Here is a 19,740-nt window from a genome sequence, read left to right as displayed (position 1 = left end):
CATTTTCGCCTTCCCAAAGGAGACATACATCATTACGATCTTAGTATATCTCCCGATAAGTGTCCAAGGCGCGTGAACCGAAGTGTTGTCGAGGCGATGGTAAACACATATCACAAAGTTTTTGGAGGACAAAGGCCTGTTTTCGATGGAAGAAAAAAACCCTACAGCGGTAAAGCTTTGCCAATCGGACGAAAACCAGTAAGTGTGAACTGTAGAAACCTGCAACTATTTTGCTATGCATCTTGGTGATCTTAAGATCTAAATATATTTTGATTTCAACCATCTTTCCTTTGTCTTCTTGCATTGTCTAGGGAAACTGCTCTTTGATCCCTCTCCTTTCTTTTTTGATGGAACTTATTTTTCTAGGTTAAAATTCCTTGTACGATGTCGTGACTTTAAATTTAAACTTGTATAATTTTGCGACACTTAAGTGAATGCGTTCGACGAACTTGACTTCTATCCCCTCACTAATTAAATTAGTAGTGACTACTAATTTAATTGTAGGTCCAGAGTATCGAGGTAACATTCGCGCAATACGTTTTTGTCCTAAACTCATACAAATTAAATTGACCACGTGCACTTCTCTCCTGAAGCATGTTTGAAGTTATAGTATTGGAGTTTAGAGCACAAAACATGTTTATGATTTACTGACACATGTCGCAAAGAAAGAAAATGCTGATCAATACAAAATGTATTAAGAGTTTGTTTAACTGACAGATAAAAGGTCACTTTTTCGGAATACCGTCTTAATGCCTCAGGTAACACACTGAAACAGGCACAACGTACTTCTGAACGCCTCTTTGTGCCTTTTTTCGCCGGGAAAACTGTCTTGAGACATTCGCCGTAGACGCTTCGATTTTGATCGTGTGACCCTATACGTCACACGTGTGTACATTTAGCCAAGTAGATATGGCGGATAGTAGTTCGAGTGAAAGCAGTTCGATTTCGGGGTCTGAGTATTCGGATTTTGAGGTCTCTATGGAAGGTGAACATATTGAAAGGGTTTATGAACCTGTCGGTGAAATCAGACCCTCGCGATTTCAACCCTCAGGACGAACCTGAAATAGAGTGCGATATTCAAGAGAGGATCATTGATCCGTGCAACGCGGCCGCCTCAATCAAGAAAGCGAGAATGGTGAGTGCATTTACACTTTTAAATAAAGTATCTGAAAATCAATCGCTTGTTGAATATAGGAGCGATCAAGTAAAGAAAACCAAATGTGCAGACTCTTGAATACCATGGGAGCGAAGTGTTTTTATGTTACACACACGCACCTTCCGAAGCTAAGGTTTCACTGACTGAAAATGTAAACATAAACGCTTGTGGAGATGAATTGGATGGACTATACACGTTTCCACTTCAACGAACGATTAAAGATTTCTCGGCGTTTACTTTAAAACACGATGCAGCAAAAAATAGCATCGGTGCATGTAGAATTGACCATCCTCTTAATATTAGCTTATTGTTTACTTGTGGTCTTTACATCTTGTTTATAGCCTAGAGTTTGAGTTATCTCTCACGTTTGTGACAGTTACAGAGCTGATAACTGTTCCTTTTGGTGAAACCAATCATATACGTTGTGCTCTCTATTTCTTCTATTCAACATCGTGAATAAATTACTACTTTACAGATTTTGTTATAACAAGGTGTCAGTGTGGTAACTGCTAATCAGTGTAGAGGGAGAAAGAAGACATCTTTTGCCAAGAAGTAAATGTGGCCATAAATAAAAATTTGGAGGATGTTACAGCGGAACAGTTGCAGGTAGAAGCCAGATGTATTGTCCAGCATCCAGGGTTTGAGGAAACTGATAAAGGCTGACTCTGTCTGCATTTGTTTTGTTACAAAACATCACTACACAGTGCTTCCCAGGTTTTTGTTTTCTTTGTTTTACATCCTGTTGTTCTCCATTCACATTGTAAATGTCAACGTGGCTAAGAAGGGTACAGTTTTGGGCAACTTGAACGTGAACAAATATATATATATATATATATATATATATATATATATATAAGTTCAGGTCTTAATTTTGAGAAACATTGCATGCTTGTTATTCTGTAGCATGAGTTTGTTGCTGACTCAGTTCCTTTTTTTGACCAAAGCACTGCATTTTAAACGGTGGGAGCCAGGCAGTCCCATGACATGTGTTTTCATGGTTTCCCCTCTCAGGCTGTTGGCTTGTTTTATTTATGGTGAATGAGGGTGAGTAATTTACTATTCACTTAGTTGACAGTGGCACATTTTTGAAACAAGTAACCTTTTGAACAGGATTGATTTCATAATGTTTCTGGTTGCAAATGAGAAACAACGTTTGAGAGTGATGCTTATAACAAGGTGTTTCTTGTAACATCTGTTTACAGCCTGTTTCTTTTATTGTTCACTTCCACTGGAAGTTAATTAAACTTAGGCACACGAATGTGCTATATATATGCTGCTCAATGTTAGTTGTAATCATTCCTGGAGAACTCTCAGCTAGAGACAAACTGGGTCAAAAGAAATAACCAAAAAGTTACAACAGTAAGAAATCTTCCTTTGTGCTGCTCACTAGTCTCCATTAATAAAAATAAAAAAGGATGAATCTTGTTCATTTCCAGAATGTGGAAGAAGAATTCCATTCACAAAACCAGATGAAGACCTCCCATAATACGCGACAACACTTTGCGTTTGGTCAAGCTCACTCCAGAACCAATGGGCCTGAGGTCACAGTGATATACACCAGACAAAATTTCGAGTCAAATACTTTTTGGCATGGACTACAAAATATTTCTTTAAGTATAGGACCTGATAATGGTTAGGAGGAAAAAATTATGGGAATGTATGTTTTACAGCTGTTTGGAATGGTGTACAAATTACCTGTGGCTCAGTGAATACAGACATGCAATCCATTGCATTTCGGTAATTCAACCTTCCTTATGTTATTTCTCTCTTTGTATTTTATAGTCTCTAAAAGGTGACCTATATCAGAATGGAACAAATGTTATTTTTTTTCCTGCTAGTAAATTTTGGTAGCAGCTGGACTGAGCGAGGGCGAAGTTGTTACTTTCATGTTTTAAAAATGGCCATTGGTTAAGGATCAAAAAATATTTATAGGAATTTGGTTGTGCACAGTATATTGTTTATTTGCTCATTTAGATGTCTTAAATCTGAAAGGAATGTACTGGGACAGAAAAAAGAAGGGGGAGAATTTTGGTGTCAGTTACCCTTTAAGTACAACATAACAGTTTCTTCAAACTACATTTTGTAGGACTTGCAGCTGGAAACAAAAATGCTCACCTTTACTTTTTATAAAGTCATCTACTGCTCCTGCAAATGTGTACAGTACATGTTTGATGGAGATACTTTGGAGTATTAGTGAGAGTGGTAAAGCATTAGCAAATTATTATTTTAAAAAGTGATCCAGTCTCAATAGTGCTCTGTGTGCTAAAAAACTAACCACTTCATTGGTTAACATAGATAGAGATTCTCTTTTATGTGAAAATTTTTAGTTTTGCACTAAAACTTGAAAAATTGTTGTATACATAACAACATGAAATATCATTATCAAACTTATTTCCAGTAACCAATTATTATTTTCTGGTTTTAATTCTTTAAATAAGAAAACTCTAAGGAAAATAAACTGTAGGCCCTGTCTCCATCTCTGTCTCTGCCACCTGTAACTTATTTCTGCTGGTTAGCATGGAACATTTTAATATTAACTGTATTGAGTGAAGTGGTTTTTAAAAAAAGAACCCCTACACTTATCGCAAGCAGGGAACCTAGCCTCTGTTGTGGTGGTCTGGCCTTTATTCAGAAGTTAGGGGCATCTTCAAAGATTTCCTTGAAAAAATTATTAATGGCTTGATGTAGTCTGGCTAAAGTCCTCAGCAAAGCATTGTAAAGCTGAATAAGCTGATGGATGTGGTGCTATAGAAATCCTTCTGTAGTATTATTATTTTTATTACTAACATGATGAATTTAGAGAGCATTAATTGCTCTGTGTCAATTATTTTGATTTAAGATACTATAAATTTCAGATCGATTTTGAAGTAACACTTCCAACTGAGAACAGTAAAGACAAGGTATTTAAGGTAAGTAAAGAGTCTGGTCTTGCAATTCAATTGAGAGTAAGTTCAAAATTTTTCTCTGCAACAACTCTTTTTAACTTGCTTTATATCATAATTACAACTTTACCATACTATTACAAATTGCATTTTTTTAATTACCACCATTTTTCCCACCAAGCGTTATCAGTATTTATTTTTCAAAGAATTAGTTACATAGTTATTGAGAAATAACAGATTCTTTTACAGGTTATACTGGCATTCAGCAGCCAATCCTCTGGTACTCCTCTTTTAGTGCAGGTTTCTGCTACCTTAGGGTGAAATGTTTGGTTTAACTCTTTTTCTCCGAGAAGTGACCAAAAGTTGTTTCCTTTAAAAAATCATCACATTGTCAAGCCAACAGGTAGTGAGAATAAAGAAAAATACTAACCCAGGGAGATTGTTCTCAAGTAAGATTGTTTACAGAGTTCTCAGAGGTACATGTAACAGTGAGTTTATAGGTTTAAAAAGCCAGCACTGTAGGTTAATACTCCAACATAGACCAAGCAGTTACACGTTTAAAAGCCACAAATAACCGACAACTGCAAATGCACATATTATTATTATTAGATCATTAGTAAAGCACTCATTGGCCTGATTAGTTCATGTGCATGCCTGCATACTTCCAACTGTATTTTGTCACAGCACATTTGCTTTATAAACAATTATGATTTTGAGGTTTTGATAGTGGAGGATTTAAAGCTGTAATAAAAGAACAGCTTCCTTCTATTCTGCTAAGCTACAGTATGGTTTGATTTTGATTTAGGTGACTGTTAAATGGGTCGCACAAGTCAGCTTATTTGTATTGGAGCAAGCATTAGAAGGAAAACACAATCAAATCCCTTTTGAGACCATCCAGGCTCTTGATGTGGTGTTAAGACATTTGCCATCCATGAAGTATATACCTGTTGGAAGATCTTTCTTCTCACCTCCAGAAGGTTATTACCATCTCCTGGAGAGTGGGCGTGAAGTTTGGTTTGGCTTTCATCAAAGTGTCTGACCATCACAGTGGAAGATGATGCTGAACATTGATGGTTAGTGTAAAAATGACTACAACTTTATATTACTATAGAATTGTTTAAGTGTGTCATATACATACTGCTGATGTAGGACTGTATCTTGAAATCAAGGGAGAATTATACAAGGAAATTATACAGACGAATTTAGGACATGAAAATCATGTGTCTATAACACATGCTGTGTTCTCTACAATTCTTAGGGTGATGGCTAAGGAGAATTATTTTGTTTAACAATCAAGAACTTCTTTAGTTGGTTATGGTTTCTTTTATTCTTGGGACCTTAGTGTGTAATTCAGGGGTGATATTGTAAGGAGAAATTAGATGCTGGTCACTCTAAGGAGTCAAAGGGTTGAAGGGTAATGTTAGCAGTAGCCTCCACTAACAGTAGAGTATAAATGTACCCAAAGATTTGTCTGAAGTTTTTGTTTATCAAGATAGATAGTTAACTAAAACTCTGACAATGTTACCGAGAAATGTTATCTTTTGACTTGATCATAGTTTCAGTCACAACATTCTATAAATGCCAGCCAGTTGTAGAGTTCATGTGTGAAGTTCTTCGCAGACAAGAACAGGATCTTCAAAAGACAAACCCATTGTCTGATGCAGAAAGACTGAAATTCACCCAAGAGATAAAAGGTATGGAGCCACTTATTGCATGCATATGAGTGGGTGATAGATATGTGTAGATTGGGAGAAATAATTGAAGAAGAGTTTCACTGTACAATCATGCTCTTTTTTTGTGTTATTAATATTACTGAAAGTAATTTGGAAAAATATAGCTCATCTGCATGGTTGACATTGACAGACAATTAGCAGATTTTGTTGTAATTGTTGTTTTCTTGTTGTTTTTTACTGTTATTATGCTACAATGAAGAAAATGCTTTTTTAAATGTGCTTAATATGATTACATTATAGGTTCTAAATTTTAAAGGTAAATGTACTTGTAGCTCAACTAGGTGTTTTTCTATTGGCTCAATCCAGTATATTCTAACCGCAATCCCCAAGTATTATCTCTTGATAATACTGGAATGCCAACCTGTCCGGACAATTTTTTAAAAATGTCTAGACACGTTTTAATTCATCATGTTGTTTCTTGGATGTTTCAAATTGGTTAATTTTATACTTGTTTGATTGCTATTGCACATGTGGGACAGAGGTTTCCATTTTTATACCACATTTTGACGTCATCTGTGATCTATTACTGAACAGACGCACGACAACTTGGAATCTATTTGTTAAATATATATATATATATATATGGGTCTTGAATAAAGCGTTGAAAACGGAAGCACATTCTCCATTGTGCAAATTATATATATATATATATATTGATTTTTCATTACCAGGTCTGAAGGTAGAGATTACACACTGTGGATCAATGAAGAGAAAATATCGTGTCATCAATGTAACAAAATTACCGGCACAAACTTTGAAGTTTCCTCTAAAACAATTGGAAACAGGTCAACCCTGTGAGATCACAGTGGCCAGATTATTTTCAGGAAAAACACAAGAGAAGGCTTCAGTGAGTAAAGCAGTAATTTTTCATTTATTTTACTTCACTAGATTCCATTATTGTGATTCATAGCTTTTTATGGTTTAATATTCAACTATTATTTCATTTTCTAGTGTTTTAACGTCTAGTTTTTGAAATACTTCTTACGTCGTCGTTTGAGAATTGCATCCGTGTGCGAAAACGGAAACAGGCGAAACGAAACAATTAAAGTGCTCTTTATGACCAACGCTAAGAATTCGAATGGCTTTAAATTTTCGTTCAGGGCGTTTACCGTACGCATTTGCCCTGTTCTACAATGTAATACACATATTGCGCGTTCCGTTGTCCTCATATGGTAAAGTGACGTGACGGCGTAATTATATCAGTTCTTATTGCATGAATAAACATACATTCTCTGGTTGGAGAGAGGCGCTGTGAGACTAGAGTGACTTAAGTGTCTCCAAAGAACACGTCATCATTACCCGGCCAGGTCTCAACCCAGACTTTTTGATAAATATTTTAGCGTACCAAACTTTGTGTCACTTATCGTCCTATCTGTAAAGGTACGTGTACGTTCCTTTATTTAATCCTCGTTTTATTTCTTTGTTCGTGTGTTCGTGTGTTCGTGTAGATACCCTCATCTGCCTTGTCTTCAAGTCGGACAAGAACAGAAACACACCTACCTTCCCATTGAAGTGTGTAACCTTGTGGCAGGTCAGCGCTGCATCAAGAAGTTGACTGATAAACAAACGTCTATGATGATAAGAACAACAGCAAAGAGTGCTCCGCAGAGAGAACAAGAGATCTTAAATCTGGTGAGGAATACCACGGATTGACATTCATATCTGATTAGCGAATTCTTCTGATTTTTCAGGGTAGCCTTTTCCCCAATGCGAGTCATGTGATGTTGTTAATCAATATGTACGTATGCTCGTTGTGCAAAGTAGATGACAGAATTACATGGAGCATAATAAAATATTACAGGAGAAGGCGGAAGCACTTCACCTTCCTTCTGAAAATTTAACGCTTTCGGCATTGCGTTCTGCATGCTTTGTTTACACTGAAAAACGCTGTTGCAGGCCATACTGAAAGAAAACAAGTATATTACGGTTACAAGGGTTAGACCCCAGCTTTCTAGGTTTGTATTCCAGCATTTCTATTCAGTGAAGCTTCTTATAGACAATGACATGTTTTTAATTTCCGCTCACGTACGACTTTAGGTCAGGAAAGCTGACTTCAACAATGACCAATATGTCAACGATTTTGGAATCTCAATTAACGACAAAATGGTGGACCTTCAAGGGCGGGTACTTCAGGCCCCAAAGCTTCAGTACGGTGGGAAGGTAATTGTATTCACGTGATTCTTTTTTTTTAGAGTTAAATCCGGTTTGGAGATGTTGAAATGTTTTTAAAAAGCTTTCGCCCTCGAGTAAAGAAAATAACCAAATGGGTGAAAGTGAACTGCGGATAAAGACGTGAATGAAAGTGACCCTCGCAGTAATGTGCACTACTTAGGCAGTAATGAAAATAAGGCCTGAAAAAAATTCAGGCCTGTACGGGATTTGAACCCATGAACTCTGCGATACCGGTGCAGCGCTCTACCAACTGAGCTAACAAGCCAACTGGGAGCTGGTCCTGATGTTGGTTCTAAATAAACCCGTGAAGTGATGAATAAACGGTTAAGAATATATGAAAGTCATATATTTGAACTGCGGATAAAGACGTGAATGAAAGTGATCCTCGCAGTAATGTGCACTATTTAGGCAGCTCCCAGTTGGGTTGTTAGCTCAGTTGGTATCGCAGAGGTCATGGGGTCAAATCCCGTACAGGCCTGAATTTTTTTTCAGGCCTTATTTTCACTATTGCCTAAGTAGTGCACATAACTGCGAAGATCACTTTCATTCACGTCAATATTTGTTATTGCATAGTATTTTTCAAGCGTCCTTTATAGAACTTTCATTGCCAAACCTCTGAGTGCATATCACTTTTTTTTTGTTATTATGTCTAATTTAATATTAATTTTTTCTTAGGACAAACTGAAAATTTCCCCGAAACAAGGTATAGTGAACAGTTTTGTGAAAAATCACTAAATGATAGTAAAAATGACGAAACAATTCAAATGCTATACCCAGTGAAGTGAGGTATATTCAGAAGAATTTTTAGTTCATTCTCCAGTCACCAACTACGTCCGTTGCCATTAAATCATGAAACAGGATTGTCTAACCCTCTTGATGTAGGAAGTGAGCGCTTTACTTCGACACAAGGACGATTTTACACAGAACAATGACAGCAGAGGCGCTAGAAAGAAACAAAACAGTTGTTCGCGACTCGATTTTTACATGATGGCGAAAATAATCTCAGCCAGAGTTTTGTGTTACCTTCCGTAGCCAAAGACTGAGATGAATGACACAGAACGAGGCCGTGATAATTCTCATTGTCATGAAGAAAATTACTCCAGTCGCTGGTTATAAAACTATCTTCGTCTCCATATATTTTTATGCTGTTTTTGCATCGTCCAACTTTCATTTTCATGCTTTGCTTTCCAGGAGCATGGGATATGAGGGGGAAGCAGCTATTTCACGGCATTGAGATAAAAGTCTGGGCCATCGCTTGCTTTGTCGACCCACGGGAAGTCAACGACAGAGTATTGAAGAGCTTCGCCCATCAGCTGATGAAGATTAGTGGCGAGACTGGGATGCCAATCAAATCTGAACCATGCTTCTGTAAATACGCTAAAAGAGCGGAGGATGTGAGTAGCTCAACTTCAAAATTCTCCTTAACGTCGTGATAGGTTTACTTACGTTTGACTGCTGTAGTTAAGTTAAAAAATCATTTATTGAGCAGTTCTCTGTGTATCGTTTCAAAAGTAAATTTCATTAGTCTCAGGTAAAAACACACTCGAGGTGTTCCAATTGTCTTCATCTGTCTTCGAAACCGAGGAGACCTCTAGGAAAGGAAACTATTTTCAAATGCAAACTACCAGGAATAAAAATTTCCCATCTCCTACATGCAAAACAACTGGGAAAGACATTTGCATAGAAACTTGTATAGATAAACACGACCCTCATTCTTCGTTTTACAAAACTATATTCTAGTTTTCGCCTTGCGTGAATTATGTGTGAAGTGAAAGAGATGGAAGAGATTTGTCGTTTTTTTTTTTCTTGTCAGGTTGAGCCCATGTTTAAACATTTGAAATCTACCTTTGCCAATCTTCAGCTCATTATTCTTGTGTTGCCTGGGAAAACGCCCGTATATGGTGAGTTAAAGAAAAAAAGGAAGGAGAGGCGACAAATTCACAGTGCGAGTATCTTTCAATACTGTCTGAATGACCGGCTGACAGACTGACCGGCTTACTGACTGTCTGACTAACTGACAGACTCACTGACTCACTGACTCACTGACTCACTGATTGACGCACTGAATGTTTTGACTTTGATCCTTTATAGATTGTAGATTCTCAATGTTGTATTGTTCACATTTCTCTTATAGCTGAAGTCAAACGAGTCGGTGATACAATGCTGGGAATCGCTACTCAGTGTGTGCAAGCTAAGAACGTAACCAAGTTCCAAGCTCAAACACTGTCAAATCTGTGCCTAAAGATAAATGCCAAGCTCGGAGGAATAAACAATATTTTGGCCCCAGATGTTCGGTAAGATTGATGTACTTAGTGGTACTTACAGGGGCAGCGGAGGGGGGAGGGACGGGGATATGCCAGGCTTGGAACGGATGGGAGAAGTTTGGGTTGTTGAGAGAAATCTGCGAGAAAACGATTTTTTCGCACGTCTGTTATTCTTTACTAGTTCATGTATGCATATGCTCGGCAAATTACGTCCAGTTATCTTGGAATGTTTCTATTCTTTTGTCGTGTCACGATTAGATTTACCAGATCCCCCAGACGGCTCTGTAATATTCTTATATTTCCTCACTCGTTGGATGTCAATTTTCTATAGTCCCTCGTTTATACTTTGTTGATGACGACTGATCCCCCACTCCGTTCCCCCTCAAAATCCTCGTATCCTCCCTTTCCCTTGGGTGGTAATTACGACTGGTTCTTAAATATTTGAATCCATGTTTACAGACTTCCTGTGTTTCGTGAACCTGTGATATTTCTTGGAGCTGATGTAACTCACCCTGCAGCTGGGGATGAAAAACGACCATCAATTGCTGCTGTAAGTTGAGCGTTGTTTTATTCGGTATCTCTCCTGTTCTGTTTGTTTCGTACTTTTTGTTGTTGTTGTTATTTTTTACGTGTCCTTTTTTCTCTCCAATATTGTCACAGTGAAGTCCGTGGAATTTGTTGCAAGAACTTTCCCCGATAAAACCCCTCTTGAAGCGTGCATTTGTACAGATGCACTCAGCGACATTAATTTACTTTGACTTTAAAACTAATAGATTATAAATGGAAAACCTAAAGATAACTTTTTGTGTTTGTAGGTTGTCGGCAGTATGGATGCTCATCCCAGCCGGTACTGTGCTTCAGTTCGAGTTCAGACACATCGACAGGTACGATAGTCGCGTGAGAATGCAGTCGAAGTCGCACTCCATGAGCTTTTGAAGAAAACATTTTGTTATTCCTACTCTCACGTGATCTTAGACTCCGCTCAATTATTTATTTTACAGGAAATCATTGCCGAATTAGCGGCCATGGTCCGCGAGCTACTGATTCAGTTTTATCGTTCGACGAGACACAAGCCAGTCAGGATCATTTTTTACCGTGATGGAGTCAGTGAAGGCCAGTTTAGACAGGTGAGGTAGTGATGGTAGTTATAGGGGTTCATGGGTGAATATTATTTGCTGTCTATTCCTGCCGAATATTTTTCCGTTTTACGTTGTTTAAACTGAAGAGTATTGCTGCTCCTTTTTTATTCTAGATAAGATATTAATACTTTGAAACTTGTGTCTTTGCCAAAAACATTGCATACAATAACACATGCTGAAAGACCAGTCAGTGTTCAATAGTGTACGAAGTTCTTCGCGAACTTTTAGAACTAAAATTGTCATGACCCTAAATTTGTCACTAGGTGTTGTGTCACGAACTAAAAGCCATCCGTGAGGCTTGCATCAAGCTGGAAGTTGGGTACCAGCCGGGCATCACTTTCATTGTTGTGCAGAAAAGACATCACACCAGATTTTTCTGTCAGGATAAAGAGGACATGGTATGGCTTATGAAACTGGCTCCCCATGTTTTACTTCTTCTCCTTCTTCTTCAATATCTTTTTGTAAATTCTAGACGAAAATGTCTCGAGAGCGTATTTATCTTCTTAGGTACAAAAATATAATTTTGGGGAGGAAAGTAGTGGAAAACACAACGTTTTCCTGGAGGTTTAGTTAGAGCACTAGCCCCAGTTTCCTCCGCCCGCAGGCCTTGACTCATCAATGTGCTGTAAACAAACCACTCGTGTGACTATGCGCGCGGGAATGCGCAGATTTTTATTTCTCTCAACTCAAGAGAAAGGGAGGAAAGTGTTTCTTAATCCCTTTCAGCCTAATACCAGTCTTCATATTCTCCGTACTGGTCTCTTTACATTTCCTAAGGTAATGACAAGGGGAATTTTTCCCAAAAATTAAGAGCTTCTTCAGCTAATGATCAATTCCCTTATTCTCCTCAGGGATGATATTGTAAGGAGAAATTAGATGCTTGTCATTCTTTGGGGTCAGAGTGTTGAAAGGGAAAAAATGGATCATCAATGCGTCCCTACTCCTATTGCTGAATTTGGCGGATTCCGCTTCATTTAGGTTTTCACACATTTAATATTTGTTTGTTGTGGTTGGTTTTAGTGTGGAAATAGTCAAAACGTGCCCCCCGGAACCACAGTTGATGTTGGTATAACTCATCCCACTGAGTTTGACTTCTACCTCTGCAGTCACGCTGGAATTCAGGTAAGGCTTTGTCACTCTCTAATTCTCAGGGCTTAGTGACATAAAAACTCTCCCCAGATTTTTTGTTAAACATAAAGCAAGCAGTTGGTGAGAATACTTACACTTTGTATCAGTTGGTCCTGATGTGAACTTGATGGAACACTAGATTCTCTTGGCAAATTTACAATGGAGTTTGAATCGGCTAGTAGGGAGAATCAACAATCACATCTTGGGAATTTACTACGTACCTAGATGCCTCGCGGAAATCGAGGATTTATTGGTGTCTGGGAGGACCGAATTATTTAAAAAAGGGATCAGAAGAAGAATTTAAATTCCGATCGTTCTTCGAGAGTTTTCTGACCTCTCCTCCCTTTAGCGGGGGGATTTCTAAGCTCCTTAGCACGCCCAATTCATGCCATTTGTATTTCGTGGCCTTTCTTATCAAAAGCAAAAGTCTAGATACAACACCGGGTTACACAGCTGCCCAACTTAATGCTGCTTTCCGTAGCATGAAGCGATCCGTAGTATCACCATCCCCTGGCTTGTTTGGTTGTGTTTAGAACAAAGACAAGACTCTAATGAACCCGCCCATTCCTCTTGCAGGGCACCAGCCGACCTTCGCATTATCACGTCCTGTGGGACGACAATAATTTCAAAGCAGACGAGATCCAGGCCCTCACATATCAGTTGTGTCATACTTACGTCAGGTGCACACGAGCAGTATCCATACCAGCCCCCGCGTATTATGCGCATTTGGTGGCATTCAGAGCGCGATTTCATTTGATAGAAAGAGAACGGGAAAGGTGAGATATTGTGCACGGTAGACAAAGAGTGTCCCCAGTCATGAAAGATGGTTAAATTCCACATAACCTAATAAACTTTACTGGCCAAGGCATAAATATGACTGATGATTGGAAATTTGGGAATTTTTTTTAACCATAAAAGTGAGATCAGAAAATATTATCACATTCCCGGGCAGGGAAATTGAACCTGGTGGAATTTGACTCATTGACTTCCGGATAAGAGCTGCAGAAGCTTTGCGAGCAAAAAGTTTTAGTTCCTGGAGAGACCCATGAAATCTGAAATCGTAGGGCAGGGGATACAGGGGGAGTTATCTACGGTTTAGGGGATAGGCGGAGGAGGGGGGACGAGGCCCAAGGGACGGGTAAATTTAGGGCTTGATTGTTGAAGGATGATTGAGGTCCTTTTGGTAGAGGGGGTTTAAAATCCAAGGGGTAGGGATATTTGAGAGCCAAGGGGTAAAGGACTCCAAGCTTAGCTAGCTGGAGGAAGGTGAGTTAAAATTCTTATTCTTTCCGTTACACCTGATATTAGTGAAACTATTTTTGCAATTTTTTCCATTCAGCCCTGAGAATGGTTCGTCTGGCAGCGGTGGTCATGGAGAGGACAGAAGCCCGCAGATTTTGGCAAAAGCTGTCCAAGTTCACCCTGAGATGTTAAAAGGAATGTACTTCGCTTGAAGACACTTTGTAAAGAGTAACATAATTAGTTACCGACTAATGTAATACTTTAAGAAAACACAGGATATTTATCTTTTGTCTTACAAAAGTCAACCATTTCTTAAGAGATACTTTCAGCACGAGGAGATAAAATTCGTATCCCATAGCGGCCATGTAATGTTCTGTTTATTTTCTAGATGCTGATGAAATTCCTACGTAATTTCAAAAGAACCGGCCGCGTGCCTGAACGGGAAACTCTCTTGTAATTGGCTAATCATGTTAGTAACCATGGCGACATCAATATCCTCGCACGTGAAAAAAAAAATAGTATCTTCACTGCGCGCGATGAAGATATGATTTTTTAGTAAAAGGAAACATCCTGGTATTTCATCAGTATCTATGTAATAAACACCTTTATCACGCAGCGCCATCTTGGATTGCGTGGCGCACCGAATCGAGGCTGGACGGGCATAAGATATAGGCGTGTGTTACGTTACAGTGTTTTTAGTTAAGTTTACAAGCAAGCATGGCCCACGATCTTAAACGAAATCCAAAAAAAACACACGAGATATCGCCGTCGATTTCACAAAGTAAGACCGAAGAAACCTCGATGCCATTTCCGATCTGACATAAGTTTCTCCTGTTATGCTACACTGTGGCCGTCAAAACCGTTCAGAAAACGTCACTAATGTAACTTTTTCATTACGAAGATCGCTGATCGAGTTCTTAAGCGTTCACAAATCAGAAAACAGTGCCTTAGATTCGATTTATTTTGTGCCCACTCTGATTGCGTTGCATCGTGGTAGCGTTATTTTCAATATGGAGATGAAAATGGTACAAATCGGCAGATTTTGACCGAACATTCCGTAAAAGCTGATCGAACATTCGAAACATGAAACCATACACCTTTATGCAGCGACTAAAGACAGGAATGGCTCCGACCTGTAATTGGACGATAAAAATACTAACAGTTAATAGATTATGTCATAACTACTTGCTCGTGAGTATTGTTTGTAAATCGTTTGATAAAATCTGAAATAAAGTAGATCTCAAGGATTAAATGACAGAGTCAGGAAACTAAAAAATAAAAACATATTAAACTATAAAATGATTCAAACTCTTTTGGTTTCCGAGAAAAAAATTGCTCTAAGGCCTTTGTAAAGCTTAGTACTGATGTCATTTGTCGTATAGTGATAAGTAAACTGTTTCATAGTTGACATGTGGTAACATTGAAAGTTTTACCGCCATCTAATTTACGTTTAAACTTTGGGCAAACTAAGTTATAGTATGCATATCTAGTATTGCGAGAGTGAAGATCACTAATACGTGTTAAAAGGCGAATAATATATGCAGGCATTTCTCCTCGTGGTCTCTCAAATGCCATTAGATATATGGAAAATTTAGCCTCTTCGTATAAAGATAACCAACTTAAATCATCAAATAATCTGACAGAAGAGGCCTTAGAATTAGCATCCATAATAAGTCTAGCTGCATGACTTTCTTGTCTTAGTTTTCACCGGCGCTGATCAAAAATTCAAGACATAAAAAAGTGCAAACCCACGCTATTCTTTAATTTTTTATCTCTGACTTCAATTCACAGAATATTTTTTAATCATGGTAAACACGAGATTGACAACAAATAACACTGAATAATACAGTAGGTAAGCTTTGTGATATTTCATTTTGATAAACTTCAACATGAAGCAAGTTTAATATACTGATGAATTGATTCACAATAAAATTAACAGCATCCCATTCGTAGAGTTTTCATATAGTGTTAAAGAAATGTATCAAAGAAAAGCCCTTACGTCGTTTAAAGCCTTGCTCAATAAAGCGAACTGAACCCCGAATTCTTAGATCGCTTCTAACGATCGCGTTTCCTTTCGGAAATCCAGAATAAATGTAGCGGTAAATTTTCGCAAATACGTGGAATGAAACAAAGAAACGGGCCTGGTTATCCTGGAAATGAGTTCTGAAATTATTCCAAACAGCATTATCTCGTTTATAAGTGCATCATTTACGCAAATCGCAGCGAAATTACGTCCTGAACTTGTTGGGGAGAACAGCAACCCTAACACCGGAAGTCGAAATAGAGTCGTGTCCAGATTATCCACGCGCTTTCCCGTTCTGAATTGACGTTCCTATCCTCTTGCTAAATCACTCAATTTGCAGAAACGAAAATCCTCAACGAGAAAACTAATTGGACAGTTCGAGTTTTGAAGGTTTTCACACTCAGTTAGATTGCAAGCTTACTTACGGTATTAAAAATCAAACACAGCTAACACTCGTGTAGCATATATAGTTTCGTGTTCAAAAACAAAACAGAACAAAACAGGAATGATGAAAAATATAGCCAAACTGGCATAACAGTGGAAATTCATACTAATCATGACGGTGTCAGAGCGACCGCGATCTTGCTGAGGTCCTACGCGGCTAGCTCATCATGGCTTTACTATAAAACAAACAGAGAAGCCTTGACTGTGCTCTGTTCTCTTGTAAAGCACTTAGGAAGCGGCTAAGTGGAGAGAAATACTCGAATACGTTTCGTGTTTCTCCCTACTCTTCTTTCGCGCTCTAACCGTTTCCTGTGTGCTTAACAACAGAACAGAACACAGTCAAGGCTTCTCTATTTGTTAAATGGAATTTTCATTATAAGGTTCCAGGGTGCTAAAGTTTGGAATGATATAAGTGGTGACATAAAGTTTCTCTCTCTCAAACGTTTTAATACGAAGTTTAAGTCAATTCTTATTGCTAAATATCAATTGTAGATATGCCAAGAGTATATTTTTTGTGGCTTTCCGATGTTAAATACTGACATAGTTAGCTTTCATTTGTTGTCTTTCCTGTGGTCACACAACTTTTTAAAAATATACTCACCTATAGAGAGTCGTCCACTAAAAATGCAACTTAGTAGTTAGGCATATTAAAAGTATATTTTTGTAGAGGTAAATGAATCGTACGTCATATATTAGTCAGAATTTTATTAGCTCAATCAGTTCATGAAAATGGAAGTAGCTGTAAGAAAATGTACAAAAACAAAATCAAACGAATTAAAAGAAGTGTGCAAAGCGTGTCGGTCATGAATGTTATTTGTGTCGTGGTTCAACTTCAGTCTCATCGAAAAAACATTAAAATTAATGAGACTTTCAGCTGAACGTGCTGCGAGTGACGAGCGTGGGTGATGTCCAGAGCAGAGCCTTTTTTGTGGTTTCTTATCTTGCGGAATAGTGGTAAGAGTGTTTTTTGTGCGTGGTAACCACTCACCTTTCACCTTTGTGACTTAACACAAACTACAGTTCACTTACAATGCAACATACCTAATACTGTCATTCGCTATGATGTTTTCAATGTCTTATTAAAGGATGAATTTTTGAGAACAAGTTCGATTTTAATGCGTCTGAAAATAAATGTTCATTGATTTTTCCACCTAAAATCTGTTTAGACTTGTTCAAGTCACGTAGCCAGATTGTAATGGTTTTCTCTCTGTCATTACTAAATGCTAAGCATATTTTTGTTGATCTTCATTGTAGAGTTTTAGCCCTTTTACCAGGACTGCTGACCAATTCATTTTTCCCCTTCCCCTATGATATCAATACAAAGGCAAGCTCATTGGTGACGAGAATAAAGAAAAGGGATGTTGTCTGATCAACTCCCCAATTCTCAGTGTTAACATATCTATGTCAATCAGCAAAGAAAATCACTGTTTGAGAAATGTAGGGAGGAAATGGGTAAGATAAACAGAAGATTCCTCTAATATTTGTGGTTCTGAAGCCACTCTAGTAAGAGATATTTTTAGTCGCCGGAGTGCATGTTTAAATAAACTCGTTTAATTTGACCTTTTCTTCCGCTCAGACTGGCGGACGAGCTAAAGAGGTGCTATGTAAACATGCCACCCATCTCGTGTTGCTCAGTCATTTTAATATTTGAACTGCGCATTTTCAACGAGATGAACTATTTTAAGGAATGACATCCTTAGTTCGCGACCTACAGATACATTTTTAAAGCTTACCTGTTTGGGTCATTGCAATCAAAGGGATTTTATGGTCGAAACAAGATCAACTTTTTCATGAATAATCCCAACTCTTCTGGACTTTTCCTAAAGTTAAATATTTATATACAAATTTATTGATCTGACGGTAAAAGGCGCTTGTTTCCCTCTTAAAAGATTGAATATTGAAAGTAATCACGTTTTACGATTAATTATCTCAGTGGTCACTTAAATGAAAAGGCTTTACAAAATAAAAGCGCAACAATTTCATAGGAATTTATATTTGTGTTCCTTGAACGACTAAATAAATACTGTTTTAACCTTGACTTGACTTTATCCTTGAAATTTTTGATATTTTTCCTGAGGAGATTTTAAAACATTTCTCGTCATTATCATGATTACAATATTGTTTCAAACCTTATCAGTAGTCCAAGAGTATATTTATACCTGGAGAGAATTTAACTTGAATAATTACATGCTTGAATGTTCAGATTATTTACTGAAGTAGTGATGCCTCTAAAAGTATTACTGGTACTTCAGTAAATTGACTGCCTTAGCTGTCAATAAGGCCGTGAGCCAAGCGTTTCTGACTTCTGTAGACGAGAATCTCAACATTCTAATACTCCCATCAACCTGGGAAATCTTAATGCATATAGAGTTCTGAACAGTCAAAGACGTGACACTGGACATCATTATGATCTCGGAGAACACCAGCACTTCTTCCCTCTTATCATAACAGTATAGCTTATCTTCCAACAGCACAAAGCGTCTCCTATGCCAACTTGGTCTTCTTCTGAACACAGCGCATTCTTTTAGCCGGCAAAAATCTCCTTCTTGAGACGATACCAAACTACTGAAGTTGTTGTTTGTAAAACGATAAGATGGAGGCGAATACGGAAGGCAGCTCTTTCCTTTTGTTAGTTTTTTCTTCTGCTTCAGCAAAGGCTCTTTCCAGAATTTCGGTTTTACCCGCCAAAGGCAGGTTTCACTGCGTGCCTTGTAAAGCTTCTCCATAACTGATCAATAAAATTTTGCGGGTGAGGTGTACTATGTCGAGGTAATTTACCCTGTTAAGATTTAAGCGATATCCAAACAAATGAACAGAAAGACGCACCGAAGTTAAGTTTTTAAACGACCCAACCTGCTTTAATTTGTCTCGCAGAGAATTAGCGGAAACCCCTTAGGCACGTACTTAAAAACTGTTTAAACACTCTCTACTTCTTTCTACTATCACGTTACGCGGGTTACGTGTTTTTGCGTGGTTCCAGAATTTTCCGCAAACGTCAATTTTTCATATTATTGACCGATCTTTGAAGTTGACCTGACCTTCAGTCAACGTGGATACTATTTCTTATCATTGTGAAGATTCTTGACTAAATCTGATGTTGAAAATCTTGATTAGATAACGATTGAATCTTGACCAAATTGCAGCTTCTTTATCTCCGGAGAGCTATGTGTTCTTTTTTCTGGTCGTCAAGTACTGAGAGAGTTTCTCCGTCAGTTGGGTGAAGACAGAGTAAATAATTTGGCGGTCATCGCGATTTGGTGAACAATACTATACGCTGCTTCTTTTTTTTCCTATTCACGTACACTTGTAAGATTTCAAAGGTAAACAGATTACCTTAGAAACTTTCTCGTCACGCAACTTTGGAAAATAAACAGTTTTAAGAATAAATGTTACGGTACACGTAGCGATACATGCAGTCATGTGGTTGAATTTCTTCGTTGATTGAATCTACTGGAACTTTAATGGAATTCCTGCTGTCCCTTTGCAAGCCACATCATAAACAAATTGGACAAAAAGACTTCTAGTTCAAAGAGCTACAGCTTTCCAGTGGGAAAGTT

General features: G+C 38.0%; 2 protein-coding genes across 2 annotated transcripts in view; one reads left to right on the top strand and one right to left on the bottom strand.

Moving 5' to 3' along the window:
* The window catches only part of LOC131787521 (protein argonaute-2-like), a 149,266-nt gene that overhangs the window by 6,512 nt on the left and 123,014 nt on the right, over positions 1 to 19,740 (bottom strand). The window lies entirely within an intron of this gene.
* Positions 12 to 16,978, top strand: LOC131769249 (protein argonaute-2). The gene is given in 19 exon segments (XM_066166614.1): positions 12 to 198; positions 4,012 to 4,065; positions 4,844 to 5,111; positions 5,595 to 5,732; positions 6,443 to 6,585; positions 6,587 to 6,618; positions 7,220 to 7,403; positions 7,809 to 7,931; positions 8,619 to 8,646; positions 9,135 to 9,337; positions 9,757 to 9,844; positions 10,078 to 10,237; positions 10,667 to 10,757; positions 11,023 to 11,091; positions 11,209 to 11,334; positions 11,610 to 11,744; positions 12,367 to 12,468; positions 13,051 to 13,250; positions 13,814 to 16,978. Coding segments are annotated over 19 exon segments (2,361 nt in total). The 5' UTR covers positions 12 to 96; the 3' UTR covers positions 13,929 to 16,978.

The sequence above is a fragment of the Pocillopora verrucosa genome, chromosome 5 (assembly GCF_036669915.1).
Source record: "Pocillopora verrucosa isolate sample1 chromosome 5, ASM3666991v2, whole genome shotgun sequence".
NCBI lineage: Eukaryota > Metazoa > Cnidaria > Anthozoa > Scleractinia > Pocilloporidae > Pocillopora > Pocillopora verrucosa.
Note: the sequence above shows the minus strand (reverse complement) of the source record. Positions and strands in the feature narration are given on the sequence as shown.